The sequence below is a fragment of the Drosophila teissieri genome, chromosome 3R, assembly GCF_016746235.2.
Source record: "Drosophila teissieri strain GT53w chromosome 3R, Prin_Dtei_1.1, whole genome shotgun sequence".
Taxonomy (NCBI): domain Eukaryota; kingdom Metazoa; phylum Arthropoda; class Insecta; order Diptera; family Drosophilidae; genus Drosophila; species Drosophila teissieri.
In genome coordinates, this window is record NC_053032.1 from 10926160 (window position 1) to 10941434 (window position 15275).

The following is a 15275-nucleotide window of genomic DNA, read 5'->3' on the forward strand; positions in this document are numbered from 1 at the left end:
TTGGGTTTGGGTTTGGAGCCCTTGGATTTTGGGGTGGATTTGGGGTGTGGGTCGGAGTTGCGGGCGGAAATTTCATTTTTCAGACACAAAAACCTCTGCGGATTGCTATTTTGGTGACGAGGTAAGTAATTGGTCAGACTTGGTAAGCTAAACTATAAAGGTATTTCAATAGCTATTGTCTGCTGCCATAGGTAAAAGTACATTTACTTCGCTGCACAATAGCTAGTTTGCTTTCTTAATGAATTTTTATGCATCGATGTATTGAATCAAGGAGCAACTCCACTTGAAAAGAGTCCAGATCCTTTTAAAATCTAATGAAAATAAAATTATGGCTTAAGCTTTAATAAACTCAAAGTAAGCATTGTTTTTACAACATACATTTTTTTAAAATCATTAATTCTAAACAAATCATTTTGTGACCGTCAAAATAATAAAAACTAGTTTTTTAAATTTATGTTAAAGTAAATATATAAAAATCTGATTTTATCCATTGTTTAGATAACAAGTAAAACTGATGTACAAATTCCTAAAACGTCTTTGTTTTAAAATGAAAATTGTCAATGTCAGTTTAGCTTTTTACATTGATTTTCAAGAGTTTATGTTTTAATGGAGGTTGAAATATTTATGTCATTAGTGGAATTCAATTAAAATATAAAAATGATTTATTTTTAATAAGATTATTGCAATTTGCTGCATTTTTACTTACGATTTCAAAGCCAGGCTAACAACAGTTTATCAAATTTTAAGAAATATTACGGAAAATAAATGATATTATATTATATTATTATAAGTGCCACACAGCTATCTTTGTTTTATTTTTTGCTGTAATTTGTTTCATGCTCTAATATGAAATATATTCAATCCAGAAACAAAACGGAGCGAGAAATTCTTTTTAAGGGAATGACATTATTGTTGTAAAATATAAATTTAAATTTAAAAAAAAGTATTAATTTTGAACTCAAGAAGCAACTATATATTTACCAAAAGTAGTTAGAAAAAGGAGCAAGTGAATATTTTTTATTGAAATATGTTAGGTCAAGCCTCTTAGATGTTGTAATAATTCTGGAAGCATCATGATTTACTTTTTATTACCTAAATATAAAATATATAGATATATTTACATTAAAGCTACCAAACGAACTTTATTTCATTGTTGGAATAAATCAACTTTATGTCAAAAACATATTCCGTAGTTAGTTTTGATGTTTTTATCTTTTTGAATGTTAAAGATGAGCCCGCCAAATTTGGAGTTGCCACTTGATATGCAGCTCAATGATTAAACAAATTGTGATCGCTGGGCACTCTAACAATCGATTTTCCGTAGTCAAGTGACCGCAAGTTGAGTTGTTTACTGACATATCGATAGGTAGCAACTATATGTATACTAGGCGCTTAAAAACAAATTCAAAATTAAAACATTTTAAAAATACTGTGCAGATGAGATGTAACCTAAAACAATGGGAAATAAAAAATAAAAAATGACTTGGTTTTGCGCTCCCCAATAGAACCAAAACTATCGACGGACACAAAACACCGATAGTGCCATCGATAGTTCTGGCTGCTCTAGTCGCGAAAACACAGACGCAAGATAAAAGAAAAACAGACGAAGAGGGAATACGGGAAATACGCGGGAAGAGCAGTCAGAACGCCAGAATTTTCACGCGCAACGATTAACGAGAATAAACAGCGTAAGTAGCGGAGAAGTGCAGGTGAATTGCAACGGTAATTGCAGAGTGCAATCCGCCGGAAAATTTTGCATAAACTTTTTGTGAAATTTTAACTGTGTGAGTGTGAGTGTGCTGCAGCAGCGAGTTAGCGTGTGTGTGTGTGTGTGAATGCGAGTGCGCTGGTATTGAAAAAATCTATCTCTTCGCTACGCATTTTCACCCCCCGTTTTTGCGTATTTGATCCCTCTTCCTCTTCTTCTCTATCAGCACAGCCGCCTATGCGTGCGTGTGTGTGTGTTTGAGTGCGTTCTCTGCTTTCGTTTTTTAATTCTTTGTTTATATTTACGAATAGTTTGTTTGGGAGGCCCCGTTTTATTGTTGTTACCCGATGGCGGATGCTCTTCCCCGTTTTGATTTATCGCCCAGCCGTAAAAATAGTGCCCGATTCTGATACTGATTCAGATTCTGATTCCGAGATTCCCAAAAGCTCTCGCCGTCTGCTCCACCACACACACCGTCGTTAATCAAAGTGCCTTAATTTTTACGACCAACAGCTAGCCGTCAATCCCTTTCGGAAAATTGCGAAAATATTGTAAAGAGGTGCATCTTTAGGGTTCGCTAATTGCGCGAAATGGTCGAGGAAATATGTATGTGTCTCCCAACGTCGAAATATTACTGGTGTTCCATTGAGTTCTCTTCTGTACAGAAACTTTTATATAATTAGTTTTGTATAATATCAGTTAAATCTTGATTTAGGACCATAAGAACAGCTATATTTACTTGTTTTCTCATTGCACATAAATGATGATCGAGATGCATTATCATTATCTCTGATGATTTTCCCATTAGTCGTTATGACATCTTAAAATATCAATTGGTATTTCAATGTATTTTTAACGAAATCGGTATGAAGATGCTTAATAGGATGCTTAATCATAGTCCACCAATTCATAACTATTCTTCACTACGGAAATGCTGTATATTGCACCTGCACCACAGTGATGGCTTGATTGCCCCGTCCATAATTTTGACGTAAATGGCCTTATTTAGAACCGCGGGCACTTTGCTGGCATAAATAGCTGAGCCACAATATTTGTTTTCCATAGATTCGCTTTTCCACTGGCTTTTCCGCTCGTTTGCTCTCTGGCTCTTGGGAGATTTTCCCTCAGAACAGACTTCCACCAGTTGAATTTTGGCGCCCGCATAGATCGGTTGTGTGCAGTCGGGAAAATCTTTCGTTTGATCTTGTGGAAAATGTGCCGTGCAAAGGCGTGGGTCTATTTTTAGACAACTTGCTGATTTCCACACTCGCTGTGCTCTAAATCAGATTGGAAATCGATAACTGTCCAATTAATTGCACACCGTCGGTCTTTAAGGCCTTTTGACCAGAAGGGAGATATCCGGAGTCCGTGGAATCGGTTATGCAATCCACGAGCTATTGAAATGGCCAGCAAGTTTCAGAGGAAACCATCTCCCGGTGGAGCAGGGGTCATGGGAGGGGCATCGAGTGTTTCCTCTACGCCGAGCAACCAGCCGCGCAAACGGGTGAAACGCTGCTGCCGGAACTTCGTCACCTTTATGTGCACCCAGGTGGGCGTGGGCGCCCTGATCGTAATCTATGCCATCTGTGGGGCATTCGCCTTCATGCACATCGAGCGCCAGTTCGAGGACAAGACGGCTGGCCTTGTGATGGAGCTGCGCCAGAACTGCTCCCAGCAGTTGTGGAGCATCACGGAGGAGCACAACATTATCGATCGAAGGCTCTGGACAGAGGCCACGAACGAGGTACTGAGGGAGTACCAGGCGCAAATAGCCGGAGTCGTCAAACACGGCTATGTGGGAAGAAGTCCAGAGCAGATCTGGAGCTTTCCGGCTGCCCTGATGTTCTGCCTTTCGGTTATAACCATGATTGGCTACGGCAACATGGTGCCCCGAACTCCATGGGGCAAAGGATTCACCGTGATCTATGCCACTTTCGGCATACCCCTGTACATCCTGTACTTCCTCAACATGGGCAGAGTGCTGGCTAGATCGTTTAAGTTCCTCTACCGATCCCTGCACGACTGCACCCAGGAGCACCCGCGTCTGGATCGGATGGACGCCCTTGAGGGTGGTGTCAGCTTGACACGCAAAAAGGTCATTGTACCGTCAACCGCTTGTCTGTGGGTCATATTCTTTTACGTCCTCACCGGCACCGTGATGTTTGCCAACTGGGAGAGGTGGAGCTTACTGAACAGTTTCTACTTCTGCATGACCTCGCTGTGCAAGATTGGATTTGGCGACTTTGTGCCCGGTGCTTCGCTTACCACCACTGCGGATGTGAATGCGGCGACGCAAAAGTTGCAGGAAGACATTTCAGCCGATCCTGCCGAGCTGGCCCAGCTGCAGTCCGTGGCCGCCGATCAGCACTCCAAATTGGCCATTAACTTTGTCTACATGCTGTTGGGCATGGGTCTGGTGGCCATGTGTCGCAACCTGATGCGCGAAGAGGTCCGCCTAAAGGCACGCGAGATGCGCGAGGATGCCAAACTTTGCATGGAGGATACCCGGCTGCGTTTCGTCGGCTGCTGCGGAAATCCTAGGGATGCGTACGAGGATGACTACTACTAGGATACAAATAGATCGTTAGGAGCGGCGAGTAATTTACCAAGTTTTCAAATCCGCCGTGCCTTAATTAGATTTATATATCACTAATCCCAACTTGTTCTATCTTAAAGGAACAAAAGAAAAAGCAAGTGTATTATAAGATTGTAGGGGTTAGATTGTTAGGGTTAAAAACCAGTAATGAAGTACATTATAGATTTTGGATGCCATCAGTTATTCTATTTAGAAATCTAAAAAGATATTGGGGTACTTCTAATTTTGACAATTGGGGAATGTTTTAGAAATTAGCGTTTGTGTGTGAGCTGTGAAAATGATGCTGCGATTGGTTAATCCCTCATATATCCTGCCCAGCAAGTAATCCCCTACGAACCCATTCGACCCTGCAGCTCACCATTGATCAATTCCTGCAACTGCAAGAGCGGATCCGTAACTTCGAGGGCATGCTTGGCGGCGGCAGCGGGGAGCGTCTGTGCACGCCAAGCACTTCGGCCGGCCCATTCCGCATCTTTTCCGTGGCCGGATTCCAGAACCGGGCCAATGACATCGTCTACTGCCCGCCGATCGTGCGCCAGCACTCGGTGCACGTGCCGGAGGACTCCACGGCCATAATCTACTTTGGTGGGGACGTCCAGGACTTCCCGGAGAGCATGGAGACAAACCGCGACAGCCGAGGCTATATGAAGTACAACCTCGAAAACTCGGCCATCCTCCTGCGCGAGGCCTTTCCCCGGTCACACATAATCGTCATTCGGCCCGTGCGGTAAGTTTTTGCATATATCAGTATTAATTTCCTCTAAAATATTCGCGTTTACCCGTGCAGCATGGAGTTCAAGACCTTTAGTTGCTTTGACAATTTTGTGAGGGGCAACAACGCAGGAGTTCCGGATCACACGCCCATGAACCATGCCCTCCAGCACTTAGAAAAGTAGGTGCACAGCTTACAATTCAAGAAAGCTCTTGTGAAAAGTATTGTTTATCCCCACAGACTGCTTCAGAATCTATCGCAGCGCCTGATCTCCATACCAGAGAACGAAATCCTAGATCAGGCCGCCCAGGCAGCGGCAGCTGCGGCGGCAGTGGCTGCTGCTGCTGCGGCCGCAGCTCTCACGCTATCCAACGCCACGGTCACCTCGGAGTCCAACTCACAATCGGCACCGGCCAACGACAGCAGCCAGGAGATGGACATTGACATACTGCAGGTGCAGGAGAATATCACAGTGGACGCGGATGGGGCAGTCATATTTCCGATAGTGGGCAATGAAGTGCCGGAGGCAGTGAACAATGTGTCCGGGAATAATGGCAACATTGGCGGTGGCGGCAACAATGACAGTGTGAACAACCACCAAGAGCAAGTGAACAACCAGCAGCTGCAACAGCAGCAGCAGACGCCGGCGGCCATAAAAATGACTTCTCCTACAACGGCGATAAATGCCACCAACAATGTGGAGCACTACAACAACGATTGTGGTACGAGGCAGGTTCCTGCTGCCACTACAACAACAGCCTCGGCCATGGGCACCTCCACATCCACGGCAACCAGCGACAGCAATCCGCTTTGGTGGCGGGAGAACCTCAATCTGGACAAATCCAAGCTGGTGCTGATTGGCTTTAGCAAGGGCTGCGTCGTGCTCAATCAAGTGAGTCGCGTTTGGTTCGTTAACTAGTTGACCCACTCGCCAATGCGCCAGCTCCCATCCTTTTCAGAAGTGTCGACAAAGCGGGAAGAGTATACATCTAAACGCTGAATCGGAGTCTGTGGGTTGTGGCCATAACCCCACTGACCTTACTTATCTGCATTTTCATTTTTATTTTTAGTTCATCTACGAGTTCCACTATCTTAAAACTCTTACGCCCGACGACAGCAGCATGTGCCGCCTTCTCTCCCGGATTTCAGACATGTACTGGCTGGATGGCGGCCACGGTGGCCAAAAGAACACATGGATAACATCCCGAAGTTTGCTGGAAACACTAACGCGGATGGGTAAGTGCAGAGAGCAAATGTCAAGTTAAGTCAACTAACGAGTGGGACTCATTAAGCAGGCATGAACATCCATGTCCACCTGACGCCCTATCAGGTGCAGGATGATCGTCGCCCCTGGATTAGAAAGGAGGAGAAGCTATTCACGGAGATGCTACGGAGGCTGAATGCGCCGATCACGCGGCACTTACACTACGATAATCAGCCGGCGAATCTGATGACCCACTTCGAGGTTCTTCAGGCCTTTTGCCAGCACGTCCATGCGCTCAACCAGCAGCAACAGCAAATCCAGCAGCAGCAAGGAGTCGGAATCAGTGAGCAGTCTTCGGCGGCGGTGACCGCCACCAACAATGGTAGCAACAATCTGTTGGAAGCCGGCGAGGAGGCAAAGTGACAGCTGCAACTGCATCCGCATCACCACAGGCGTCGCTTGCATGCGATGCGCAAGGGAACGGCCGCCCTCAAGCGTCAGCAGGTGGCGCAGCTGCGCCATCACCACCAGCAGCTGCTGGCTGCCGCTCCGGAGCTCGCCCTGGCCTCCTCTTCGCGCCTGGCTGCGGCCCTGATCTCGTCGGCGGTGGCCCTGAGCGCCTCGTCCGCGAGCCTTGTAAATAATCATCACCACAGCCATATGCAACAACAGCAACCGCAGCAGCCGCCACAGGCGCGCCATCATCACCATCCGGCAACATCTCACAGGCATCACCACCACCACCACTCACATCACCACTCGCACCACCATCATCATCAGTGTCGCTCGAAACGCAAACTGCAGAAATTGTATTATACGCTTTGCCGTTAGATCTGTAGCCTAACTATATCTATGTATACTTGTACGAGAGAACGTTTCTTAGAACCACCAGCAAAATCAGCACTTAGCTTAAGTCGAGTCACACTTACCACGTCCTATATTATATGTCCAGTGTTTCGTCCCTTCTTTTTTTGTATATGTATTTATTTATTCCCATTTTTTTGTATTTTGTAACTGCTCATCTCATTTTCGTAATTCACCCCAAACTGAAAGCAAAATCTCATCAGTGCAATAATATACATAATCCGAATATATATATATATATGTGTATTTATATATATATGCTGATTTTAAAGACCTCTCTTATTTTATACAAACACTCCATGCTATTTATTTGTAATTGAAAAAGATTTGTGATTTGCGCACATGATATAAACTTCGTAGAGCAACCACTGTAATCGTAGCGTGGTCTCAAGCAATTTTCGTTTTAAGTACCCCAATGAATTTATACATCATCCGCACAGACGCATAAATCTAACCAACCTAAATCACACACCCACAAGCCCTCTGATTAAGTATTACTTAGCGTACGTAAGCTTACTTTAAGTTGCAACTGGAAAGAAAACCACAACAAAAAATGTACTTTACTTAGGTTGATCCCCGGTTTCCATCGCAAACTGGGGGCAAAGTATCAAATTTGTGAGACGAGAGTCGGCGGCGATAGCAATCTTCTCGTCCAGGCATAGACGTAGTTTTTTCTGATTGTGCTGGGCAAGTCAAAGAAGTACTCAATGCGAATAAAGCGAATTTCGCCAATTCAGATCCGAGAAATAATTGTAATGGCGCGCGTTCCTTAAACTAAATATATCGATATGGAGATCATTACCGCTTCCGCTTATCCACCAAGACAAGAAAGCCAGCAAACCGAGAGGATCCAGTGAAACTTACTGTGCATATAAGGGAATAATTACACACAAAATTTCGTACCTTGTAGAATTTGCAGTTCAAAATTGCTTTAGAGTTTGTCGGTGTACATTTTACGGATTAAAATGCACAAAACATTTTTAGGCAAGAACCCTATTATCTAAAATTACAGACGGTCATAGATGTAAATTGAACATTATAAATGAAAATGCTGCGAATTTGAAAGTAAAAAGGTGCAGAGAAAGTCGAGCAAAAAACAAAAAAGAATTCCCTATGTAAATTCTACTGATTTTTGTGAGTCTGGTAATAAAATGAATAAGCATATATGGATAAAATTACTAATTTGAGCAACGGGGAATCTTCTTGTTTTCACATGTCCCCAAAGATTTCATTGCGAAGGATGCGCCCATCGGATTCTTTGAATGTGAAAACTGGAACTGGCCCCATTGTATTTCTTGGAATTTGTTTCTTTTATTCAATCTACTTATTTTAAAATAAATTACAATTCTATTGTACTCGTACAAAAAATATCGCTTGTGATGCGCCAGACAGCTTCATCCTTGAGATTGGTGTCCTGGGTGCACAGGTGGAGTTGGAAGAGGAATAGTAGTCTCGTCGGCCTGCAACTACGCACAATAGTTAGGGCACTTGGTCGCCGTGCTCCACTCGTCGCTGCCGTCGCAGCAGTCGCACACGTGGTCATTGATTCGGCTGCTGGCCACGTAGACATCCAGGCCCCGGCCCGTGATGTGACGCTTCTGGTAGCGGCAGTAGAACCGCCCCTTGGTGCAGGCATTCGTGCTGGGCTCATCGCTGCCGTCCTCCTCACAGTCGCAATAGTTGTCGTTCAGGTGATCGAACGGAATCTCCTTGGAGCCATCCAGACACCGGAACTTGCCCTCGAAGTTGGGCTTGTAGGCGTCGTAGTCGAAGAGCCTTGTGCCCCTAAAGGTATATGAACAGGATGAGAAATTTCCGGAATCCAACAATAATCCATATACACACCTGACAATCTTGATTGGATCCTCGTGGCCAGCCACAGCTGAGGTTTCTCCGCCTGCCGGAGTAACTGCATCCCCTCCTCCGCCATCGAAGTCGTCCACGTCGCGCTGCTTGCTGCCCAGAGACTGCATCATCTGCTGGTGCTTTCGCTTGATCTGCTGCAGATTCCAAGGAGCAGGCACTCCGGGCAGCTGGTTCAGCGAGAAGGCCTATCGTTATTGGTTACACATTAAACACTTTGCGCAGTCAAATCCTTGCCAGACTCTTACCTGATACGCGATGAAGGAAATCCCCACCAGGAATATTAGCAGCAGGAACATCTTTGACTTCTGCTTGTAGAAGGGCTTGAAGTATATATTTTCCCTCTTCACCCACGTCTTACGCATATTGTCCTTGTTTTTTCGCTTTGGCAAAGTAATGTATAAAAAATATGTTTTGTTTACGAACTAGCATTGTTTTTGTACATGCCAGCGTTAGCCAACACTGTTGAGTTGGGGCCCAGGGTTGTCATCCATCCCTGGGAAGAGTAATGAATTAACAGAGCGATTGATTTCAATATTTTGTTAAAGTGGATAAGAATTATCTTATTTAATATATCTGTAATGTGTTTAAAGTTTCGATCTGATAATATAATTTTATTAAATGTAGGGGTTGTAAATTTGCAGTTTAAAGGTACATAAATTTATAAATTTTTTCTTTTATTAAATGCTGTAATAAATGCGACAAAACCAACAATCTTAAAATACTTTATAATCTTATAGACCCAGTGAACAATCGTTTATTGAATCATTGTATAAATAAGTAAATAAGGAATAGATCTATCGTCTCCGGTGATAGGTAAAAGTACTCTCGCCCTCCGAGCACATAAGCATTTCATTCCCGGTAGATTTATTTGTTTTGGCAAGGGCATGTAAATGCAATGGACATTTGAGCATAGGTCTAGTAAAATCTGAGATTGGTTTATGAGGTGCGAGGGGAAATAAATAAGTTCAGATGGAAGAAGGAATGGTTTTGGCAGTCTCGGAGGGATTAGGCGGCCTTCAGGAAGGCCTCATGCTTGTAAACTTCAATCACGTTCTCGATGATTTCCCACTGGTTCTCTCTGGTGAAGTCCTTGACCAAGGGCTTGTACCACATAGCGGATTCGTCGGACTCGTCGGTGAGCGGTACCTGGATGCCGTAGGTCTGGAGCGCCAGTGAGAGGCATCCTATGGCCACATGGGTGGGCTTGTACTTCAGGATATTGGCGCTGTGGTGAAAGTCTTGCAGATAGGAGGCTGCTGCCTTGGCGATGGGCACCGAGTTCCACACCTCGGGGCCCACCCAGTCTTGCAGGGTCTTCATGTAGTGCAGTAAGTACTTGTGGGCCAGATCTATGTTGAGATCGAAGCCCAGGGTGCGCGTTATGAGTAGCTCGGCCTGGACAATGGCGTCCCTCATCGACCAGTACTCATCGTTCAGGTCCAATGGAGCATTGCCCCGGTTCAGGGTGCAATATGCCACGTTGATGACATCGCGTATCTTGACACTTTCGTCCTCCTTGATTTTGCCAGCCAAGTACAGCGAGGACGCGGCAATGAGCTGAGGATTCCAGAAGGTTGGTCTTATGAGATGGGTTCGATTTTGGGGCATGGTATACTCACGAACTCATCGTAGTCACTGGCCTTGACCTCCCGGAAGAAACGATGGAACACTATGGCCGCACAGGCTGCCGTCAGTGGTTTCATTTTCAACTTGGCAGCGCACTCGAAGATGTACATCGGCACCACTCCGGGTTTGTTCAGTTTGCTGCGGCACAGATGGCATAGATATACATAGGTGGTATCTTCAGGTTGGATCATCCAACTTACCGATAGTCGATGGGCTTCATGGTCTGCGCCTTGTTCGACTCCACGTGCTGCTGCAACGACATTACATCCAAAACGTTTTTCATGCTGCTATTCCCAGGCCGAACTGAATGAAAGGATGGAGGTGGGTGGATGTAAACGATTTCGTTGGCAGCCGAAAAGCAAAATAAAAGCAATTGGACTGGTTGGGAAATGAACGTGAACTGAGACCACCGAAAAGTCGAGAGGCCACAAACCGGTTTGATTGAACTGCAGCGCTGTAATGGGAGATATGATATCATATGCAGGGCGATCGGGGAAATCTAACGGGTCCGAAGGTATGTCAGCTGTTCGATTGGGATCCAACTTAAAGGGTGTCCGAGTTGTTTATCTCGAAACCCCAATTGTCTTTTCAAAAATAGTACCTACAACGAACAGGCCAAACAGCTGTTCAAAAACACAGTGTTGATAAGGGATATTACTTCGGTTTTAAGGGTTATAACAGGATAATCAACCCTTATAAATTATTGTCAATAAGCGCTGCATAAATTTAAATCTATATTTGAACTTAAATACCTTCACGTGTCAGATTCGAAATAAAGTAATCGTTGCTCAGCACTGACTCTCCAGAGCCTCTCTCAAGCCAAATTACACTGAGAAAAATAAAATTACTTAAACATAAATTCTTATATATGTGTTAATATTTAATATAAAAATAATTTAGTAAATTCCAACAACATGTTAGTGTAATTATAATTATCACTTCAAATAAACACATTTATATTTTTTTGAACCTTTATAATTTATAACTTCAAGGGTAACGTCTTAAATAATTAATAAAATGCTTTTTCAGTTAAATCCTATAAAAATTATTTAATTTTTGTTTTGTTTAATTTCCTCTCAGTGTACCACATGCCGATAGTGCGATAATCGCACATCGATTCCACTCGATAAACACATCTCCATCGCCAGCTGTTCCGCCTACTCCCCCCGCGCACACCTACACCCATAATAGGTATATTATCATTGCGAAAACCAAGTGCAACAGCAGTCCACCAGCCAGCAAAAGCAGCAAATGCGTCGCCAGCAGTGGAAGATGGATCAATAGAGCGCGAGTCTGCAACCCCTGACCGCTAATTGGATTCCCTTGGGCGCCCTGCCAAGCAGGAAACGGAAATCGCCGACCAGCTCGGCTCAGAAAATCACTTGCGAGATACACAACAAAAAGGCGAAAAGTGAGCATGAAGGCTAGCAAGACACGGGCTGTCCGTCTCACCAGTTTGACGGAGGACGTGGCCGCCGTTCCAGAGGATGCACCATTCCGGGCACGTCTGCACGTCCTTTTCGCCCAGATCGAGCGGGAGTTTGAGCAGTTATATCTGGAGAACCAGGCCCGTGAGTATCATATATACTTCACAACTCCTTAAGGAGCCGTTCCTCGTGCATAATAAGAACATATTTCTGTGGGGCTTTACTATTTATTGTTAACATATGTATACTTTTTTATTGTACGCATTTGATTAAAACTTATTTTCTGTTGTAGTTCAGGAAAAGCTTGATATAGCCACCACCACCAAGGAGTCATTGATTCCACCCGAGGCCAGATCCGCAGCAGGAGGTTCACTGAGCACTCAGGCCTCATCAACAGCTTTGGCCACGCCTGCCACCCAGGCAGACGAAGTGGCAGGCAGCTTCCTGGCTGCCGCAACCAGCACACACAAGAGCTTGAAGGCCAAACTAAGCAGCGCTACCGGCGGCAGCAAAGCTAAGGCCAGCAACAAGATCAAGGCCCAGACCAGCCGCATCGTTTCGAGCTTTAAGGCGCCCACGGTGGTCAGCACGGTGGTGCGAGAATTCGGCGGCCACAAGGATGGGATCTGGCAGGTTGCCGCCAAGGCGGGACAGCCCATTATTGGCACTGCCTCCGCTGATCACACGGCCTGCATCTGGGGCGTGGAGAGCGCCAGGTGTCTGTTGCAGTACCAAGGGCACGCCGGCTCCGTAAACTCTATCAAGTTCCATCAGCAGCGAGATCTCGTGCTCACCGGCAGTGGTGATGGGACTGCCCACATCTGGCAGGCGGCCGTCAACTGGGAAGTGCCGAAGTGAGTAACTTGGGAATACGTTTAAAATTCAGTTAATAATAGGTGTGTGTGTAATCAGGAAGGGTCATTCTTCAGAGGAGGAACTGGACGATAGTGATGAACAGGTGGAGGATCGCGATCGTGTGGATACCTTGCGCACTCCGCTCTGCGAGTTCACAGGCCCCGGAGGTCATCTTTCAGTGGTTGTAGCCGCCGATTGGCTCTCTTCAATGGATCAAATCATAACTGGCAGCTGGGATCGGACTGCTATCCTATGGGACGTGGAGACAGGCCAACCACTACAGCCACTCACTGGGCACGATCACGAACTCACCCACGTGTCGGCACATCCCACCCAACGCCTGGTGGTCACCGCTTCCAGGGACACAACGTTCCGTCTGTGGGACTTCCGAGAGGCAATTCCAGTGGTCTCCGTCTTCCAAGGGCACACGGAAACGGTTACATCCAGTGTGTTCGCTCGGGACGACAAGGTGGTGTCCGGGTCAGATGATCGCACAATTAAGGTCTGGGAGCTGCGCAACATGCGATCCGCCTTGGCCACCATCCGAACAGATTCCTCGGTCAATCGGTTGGCGGTCTCCACTGGAGGAATTATCGCCATACCGCATGACAATCGGCAGATCCGTCTGTTTGATTTGAACGGGCAGAGAATCGCCCGATTGCCACGAACCAGTCGGCAGGGCCACCGACGGATGGTGTCGTCTGTAGCGTGGGCGGAGGAACCGCTGCTCGACTGCGACCTCTTCTCCTGTGGCTTCGATCGCCGCGTTTTCGGCTGGTCCATCGTTCTACCGAAGGACAATTGAAGGCGGCTGAAGCGGAGAGCTGCGCCAAAGGAATGAGGAGGTGCAGCCCGCGAAATCCGAAACATCTCTCGAACAAAGCATCTCCAAAGCGATGCTTATACTTATATGTAACCGTTTATCATAGATCAAGTATTATGCAGACATTGTTCAGGATGTTCTACTATCTAGGTGTCGCCCACTGAGTGTAATTATCGTTGCTTTTTGCCAAATAGTCGTGGCATAGCGTGCTGCACGAACTACATTTTATCATTGTTATAGGCTATATGCGTTGGGATCGGGCTAATGGGACTGGAGTGCAGAGCTTCCGATGTCCAGCTCTGATTTTATCTGTGTTTTACTACCATTATACATATTATAGACGTCTAAGCCATTAACGCTTTAGTCAACATGAATAAACATAATCAAGCACCCGATTCATCGCTGGGTATATCCTAAAAGTGTGTTTAAATTGCAATCGGATTTCAATGAAGCTTGTTTTTTTTCTCAGAGTATATATTTCTTCGTTGCGTTATATACATTTATATACTTATTATCTAGGGCAAAGCATTCGTAACGATTAATACATAGACATAGTCCTTCGCCTGTTTCGTGACTATTACTTTGGAATATAGTGGCATGGGCTCACAGGTGAGCAAACTTCAGCACCAGCAAGCCGACGAGTATGCCCACCTCCAGGATGATGATCAGGATCAGGATGATCTTGTTGTAGAGCACCTCCCTGCTCAACTTCCGGATGATGATCCTCGACTTGGACAGATCCTGGTCGGCGTCCTCCAGGCGGCGGGTGGTGCGCAGCAGCGATTCCCTTTGCTCGCCCAGTTCACCCAGCACCTGTAGAAGGGTAAGCCAGCATTAGAAAGCCCGGTTAATGAATAGTTTTTGGGTAATTACTTCCGCCCCCATGTTCTCCGTTTCGATGGCAATCTGGTTGGATCGCTGGATACTGTCTGTCGTCCGCTGCAGTACGTCGTAGGTGCTGGCCGCGAGCTGCGCCTGCCTGCGCTCCTGGTCGCTGCCACTGGGCAGCTGGCTATAGCCGGCGTACGACATAATTTTGCTCAGGATTCGAACCAATTTAAATGCTTTTCAGTGGAGATATCAAAACAAAACAAAGGCAGAGTGTGGCCGTGGTGAGCCATGCAGTGAAAACACCTAAGTGCCGTATAGCAAGTTACTAACGCGTTTTGCGTGAAGCCACCTGTTGGTACTTTTTGCACTTTACAGCACTGATAGCAGTTGGAATTTGAAATGCAAATTACCATATTTGCTTAATATTATGTTTTCTAATTCTAGGAAGTATTAGTTCATTTGGTTTTTTAGGGTGGCTTTCTCCCCATCTGGAAGTACAGGAAGTACTCTAAAAATATCTATAATAACGGTATTTGAACGAGCTGATGGATATGCCAAATGGGATTTCTAAAAGGCGATCAGATAAATGGACATATTTCTGGTCGACAGGAGGAAGTAGGTCCGTTGGTCAGAAATAGAAGCCCATTGTAGGCAAAGATTGATCGAATACTCACCCATTTTCAGTTGCTAGGGCCTTCAGGTGGGTCGATTTATAGTGGCTGACAAAACCAAAACAAATAACTATCAATATCAACTCGACTTA

General features: G+C 45.5%; 7 protein-coding genes across 9 annotated transcripts; 4 read left to right on the forward strand and 3 right to left on the reverse strand.

Moving 5' to 3' along the window:
- The first annotated feature begins 1545 nt into the window (after positions 1 to 1545).
- LOC122618813 (UPF0565 protein C2orf69 homolog) lies at positions 1546 to 6643 on the forward strand. Of its 2 annotated transcripts, none has more exons than XM_043795394.1 (6): positions 1546 to 1688; positions 4658 to 5031; positions 5092 to 5196; positions 5257 to 5908; positions 6087 to 6252; positions 6309 to 6643. In XM_043795394.1, exons 2-6 carry the CDS (start codon positions 4712 to 4714, stop codon positions 6641 to 6643), a joined length of 1578 nt encoding a protein of 525 aa, XP_043651329.1. In that variant the 5' UTR covers positions 1546 to 1688; positions 4658 to 4711. The 2 variants fall into 2 exon arrangements, with proteins under 2 accessions (XP_043651329.1, XP_043651330.1); XM_043795395.1 differs by having other exon boundaries at positions 6312 to 6643.
- On the forward strand, positions 1900 to 4712 carry LOC122618814 (potassium channel subfamily K member 15). The gene has a single exon (XM_043795396.1). It carries the CDS (start codon positions 3111 to 3113, stop codon positions 4275 to 4277), a length of 1167 nt encoding a protein of 388 aa, XP_043651331.1. The 5' UTR covers positions 1900 to 3110; the 3' UTR covers positions 4278 to 4712.
- A 45-nt stretch (positions 6644 to 6688) lies between the features above and the next one.
- LOC122621204 (protein catecholamines up-like) lies at positions 6689 to 7831 on the forward strand. The gene has a single exon (XM_043798991.1). It carries the CDS (start codon positions 6689 to 6691, stop codon positions 7049 to 7051), a length of 363 nt encoding a protein of 120 aa, XP_043654926.1. The 3' UTR covers positions 7052 to 7831.
- A 562-nt stretch (positions 7832 to 8393) lies between these two features.
- LOC122621278 (glucosidase 2 subunit beta) lies at positions 8394 to 9408 on the reverse strand. 2 transcript variants are annotated; one of them, XM_043799097.1, is made up of 3 exons: positions 9196 to 9408; positions 8930 to 9117; positions 8394 to 8869 (listed from the first exon to the last, which is right to left on the reverse strand). In XM_043799097.1, exons 1-3 carry the CDS (start codon positions 9310 to 9312, stop codon positions 8551 to 8553), a joined length of 624 nt encoding a protein of 207 aa, XP_043655032.1. In that variant the 5' UTR covers positions 9313 to 9408; the 3' UTR covers positions 8394 to 8550. The 2 variants fall into 2 exon arrangements, with proteins under 2 accessions (XP_043655032.1, XP_043655031.1); XM_043799096.1 differs by having other exon boundaries at positions 8402 to 8869; positions 8930 to 9135; positions 9196 to 9403.
- Positions 9409 to 9603: 195 nt separating this feature from the next.
- LOC122622496 (cyclin-Q) lies at positions 9604 to 11120 on the reverse strand. Its single transcript, XM_043800967.1, has 3 exons — positions 10777 to 11120; positions 10570 to 10714; positions 9604 to 10507 (listed from the first exon to the last, which is right to left on the reverse strand). Exons 1-3 carry the CDS (start codon positions 11052 to 11054, stop codon positions 9956 to 9958), a joined length of 975 nt encoding a protein of 324 aa, XP_043656902.1. The 5' UTR covers positions 11055 to 11120; the 3' UTR covers positions 9604 to 9955.
- A 605-nt stretch (positions 11121 to 11725) lies between these two features.
- On the forward strand, positions 11726 to 14100 carry LOC122622495 (WD repeat-containing protein 37). Its single transcript, XM_043800966.1, has 3 exons — positions 11726 to 12147; positions 12296 to 12857; positions 12916 to 14100. The coding sequence occupies exons 1-3, from the start codon at positions 11994 to 11996 to the stop codon at positions 13661 to 13663; spliced, it is 1464 nt and encodes a 487-aa protein (XP_043656901.1). The 5' UTR covers positions 11726 to 11993; the 3' UTR covers positions 13664 to 14100.
- A 34-nt stretch (positions 14101 to 14134) lies between these two features.
- LOC122622497 (vesicle transport through interaction with t-SNAREs homolog 1A) lies at positions 14135 to 14805 on the reverse strand. The gene is made up of 2 exons (XM_043800968.1): positions 14555 to 14805; positions 14135 to 14494 (listed from the first exon to the last, which is right to left on the reverse strand). The coding sequence occupies exons 1-2, from the start codon at positions 14711 to 14713 to the stop codon at positions 14285 to 14287; spliced, it is 369 nt and encodes a 122-aa protein (XP_043656903.1). The 5' UTR covers positions 14714 to 14805; the 3' UTR covers positions 14135 to 14284.
- Positions 14806 to 15275: the final 470 nt, after the last annotated feature.

Excerpts from the sequence above, each read along its gene's own strand:
- LOC122618813 (XM_043795394.1), top strand. The coding sequence starts at position 4,712 with ATGCTTGGCGGCGGCAGCGGGGAGCGTCTGTGCACGCCAAGCACTTCG. Across the intron at positions 5,197-5,256 it reads GCCCTCCAGCACTTAGAAAA|ACTGCTTCAGAATCTATCGC; the intron begins GTAGGTGCACAG and ends TTATCCCCACAG. Across the intron at positions 6,253-6,308 it reads GGAAACACTAACGCGGATGG|CAGGCATGAACATCCATGTC; the intron begins GTAAGTGCAGAG and ends GGACTCATTAAG.
- LOC122618814 (XM_043795396.1), top strand. The coding sequence starts at position 3,111 with ATGGCCAGCAAGTTTCAGAGGAAACCATCTCCCGGTGGAGCAGGGGTC.
- LOC122621278 (XM_043799096.1), bottom strand. The coding sequence starts at position 9,312 with ATGCGTAAGACGTGGGTGAAGAGGGAAAATATATACTTCAAGCCCTTC. Across the intron at positions 9,136-9,195 it reads TTTCCTTCATCGCGTATCAG|GCCTTCTCGCTGAACCAGCT; the intron begins GTAAGAGTCTGG and ends CAATAACGATAG. Across the intron at positions 8,870-8,929 it reads GATCCAATCAAGATTGTCAG|GGGCACAAGGCTCTTCGACT; the intron begins GTGTGTATATGG and ends ATATACCTTTAG.
- LOC122621204 (XM_043798991.1), top strand. The coding sequence starts at position 6,689 with ATGCGCAAGGGAACGGCCGCCCTCAAGCGTCAGCAGGTGGCGCAGCTG.
- LOC122622497 (XM_043800968.1), bottom strand. The coding sequence starts at position 14,713 with ATGTCGTACGCCGGCTATAGCCAGCTGCCCAGTGGCAGCGACCAGGAG. Across the intron at positions 14,495-14,554 it reads CGGAGAACATGGGGGCGGAA|GTGCTGGGTGAACTGGGCGA; the intron begins GTAATTACCCAA and ends ACCCTTCTACAG.
- LOC122622496 (XM_043800967.1), bottom strand. The coding sequence starts at position 11,054 with ATGATATCATATCTCCCATTACAGCGCTGCAGTTCAATCAAACCGGTT. Across the intron at positions 10,715-10,776 it reads ATGAAGCCCATCGACTATCG|CAAACTGAACAAACCCGGAG; the intron begins GTAAGTTGGATG and ends TCTGTGCCGCAG. Across the intron at positions 10,508-10,569 it reads CCAGTGACTACGATGAGTTC|CTCATTGCCGCGTCCTCGCT; the intron begins GTGAGTATACCA and ends TGGAATCCTCAG.
- LOC122622495 (XM_043800966.1), top strand. The coding sequence starts at position 11,994 with ATGAAGGCTAGCAAGACACGGGCTGTCCGTCTCACCAGTTTGACGGAG. Across the intron at positions 12,148-12,295 it reads ATATCTGGAGAACCAGGCCC|TTCAGGAAAAGCTTGATATA; the intron begins GTGAGTATCATA and ends TTTCTGTTGTAG. Across the intron at positions 12,858-12,915 it reads GTCAACTGGGAAGTGCCGAA|GAAGGGTCATTCTTCAGAGG; the intron begins GTGAGTAACTTG and ends GTGTGTAATCAG.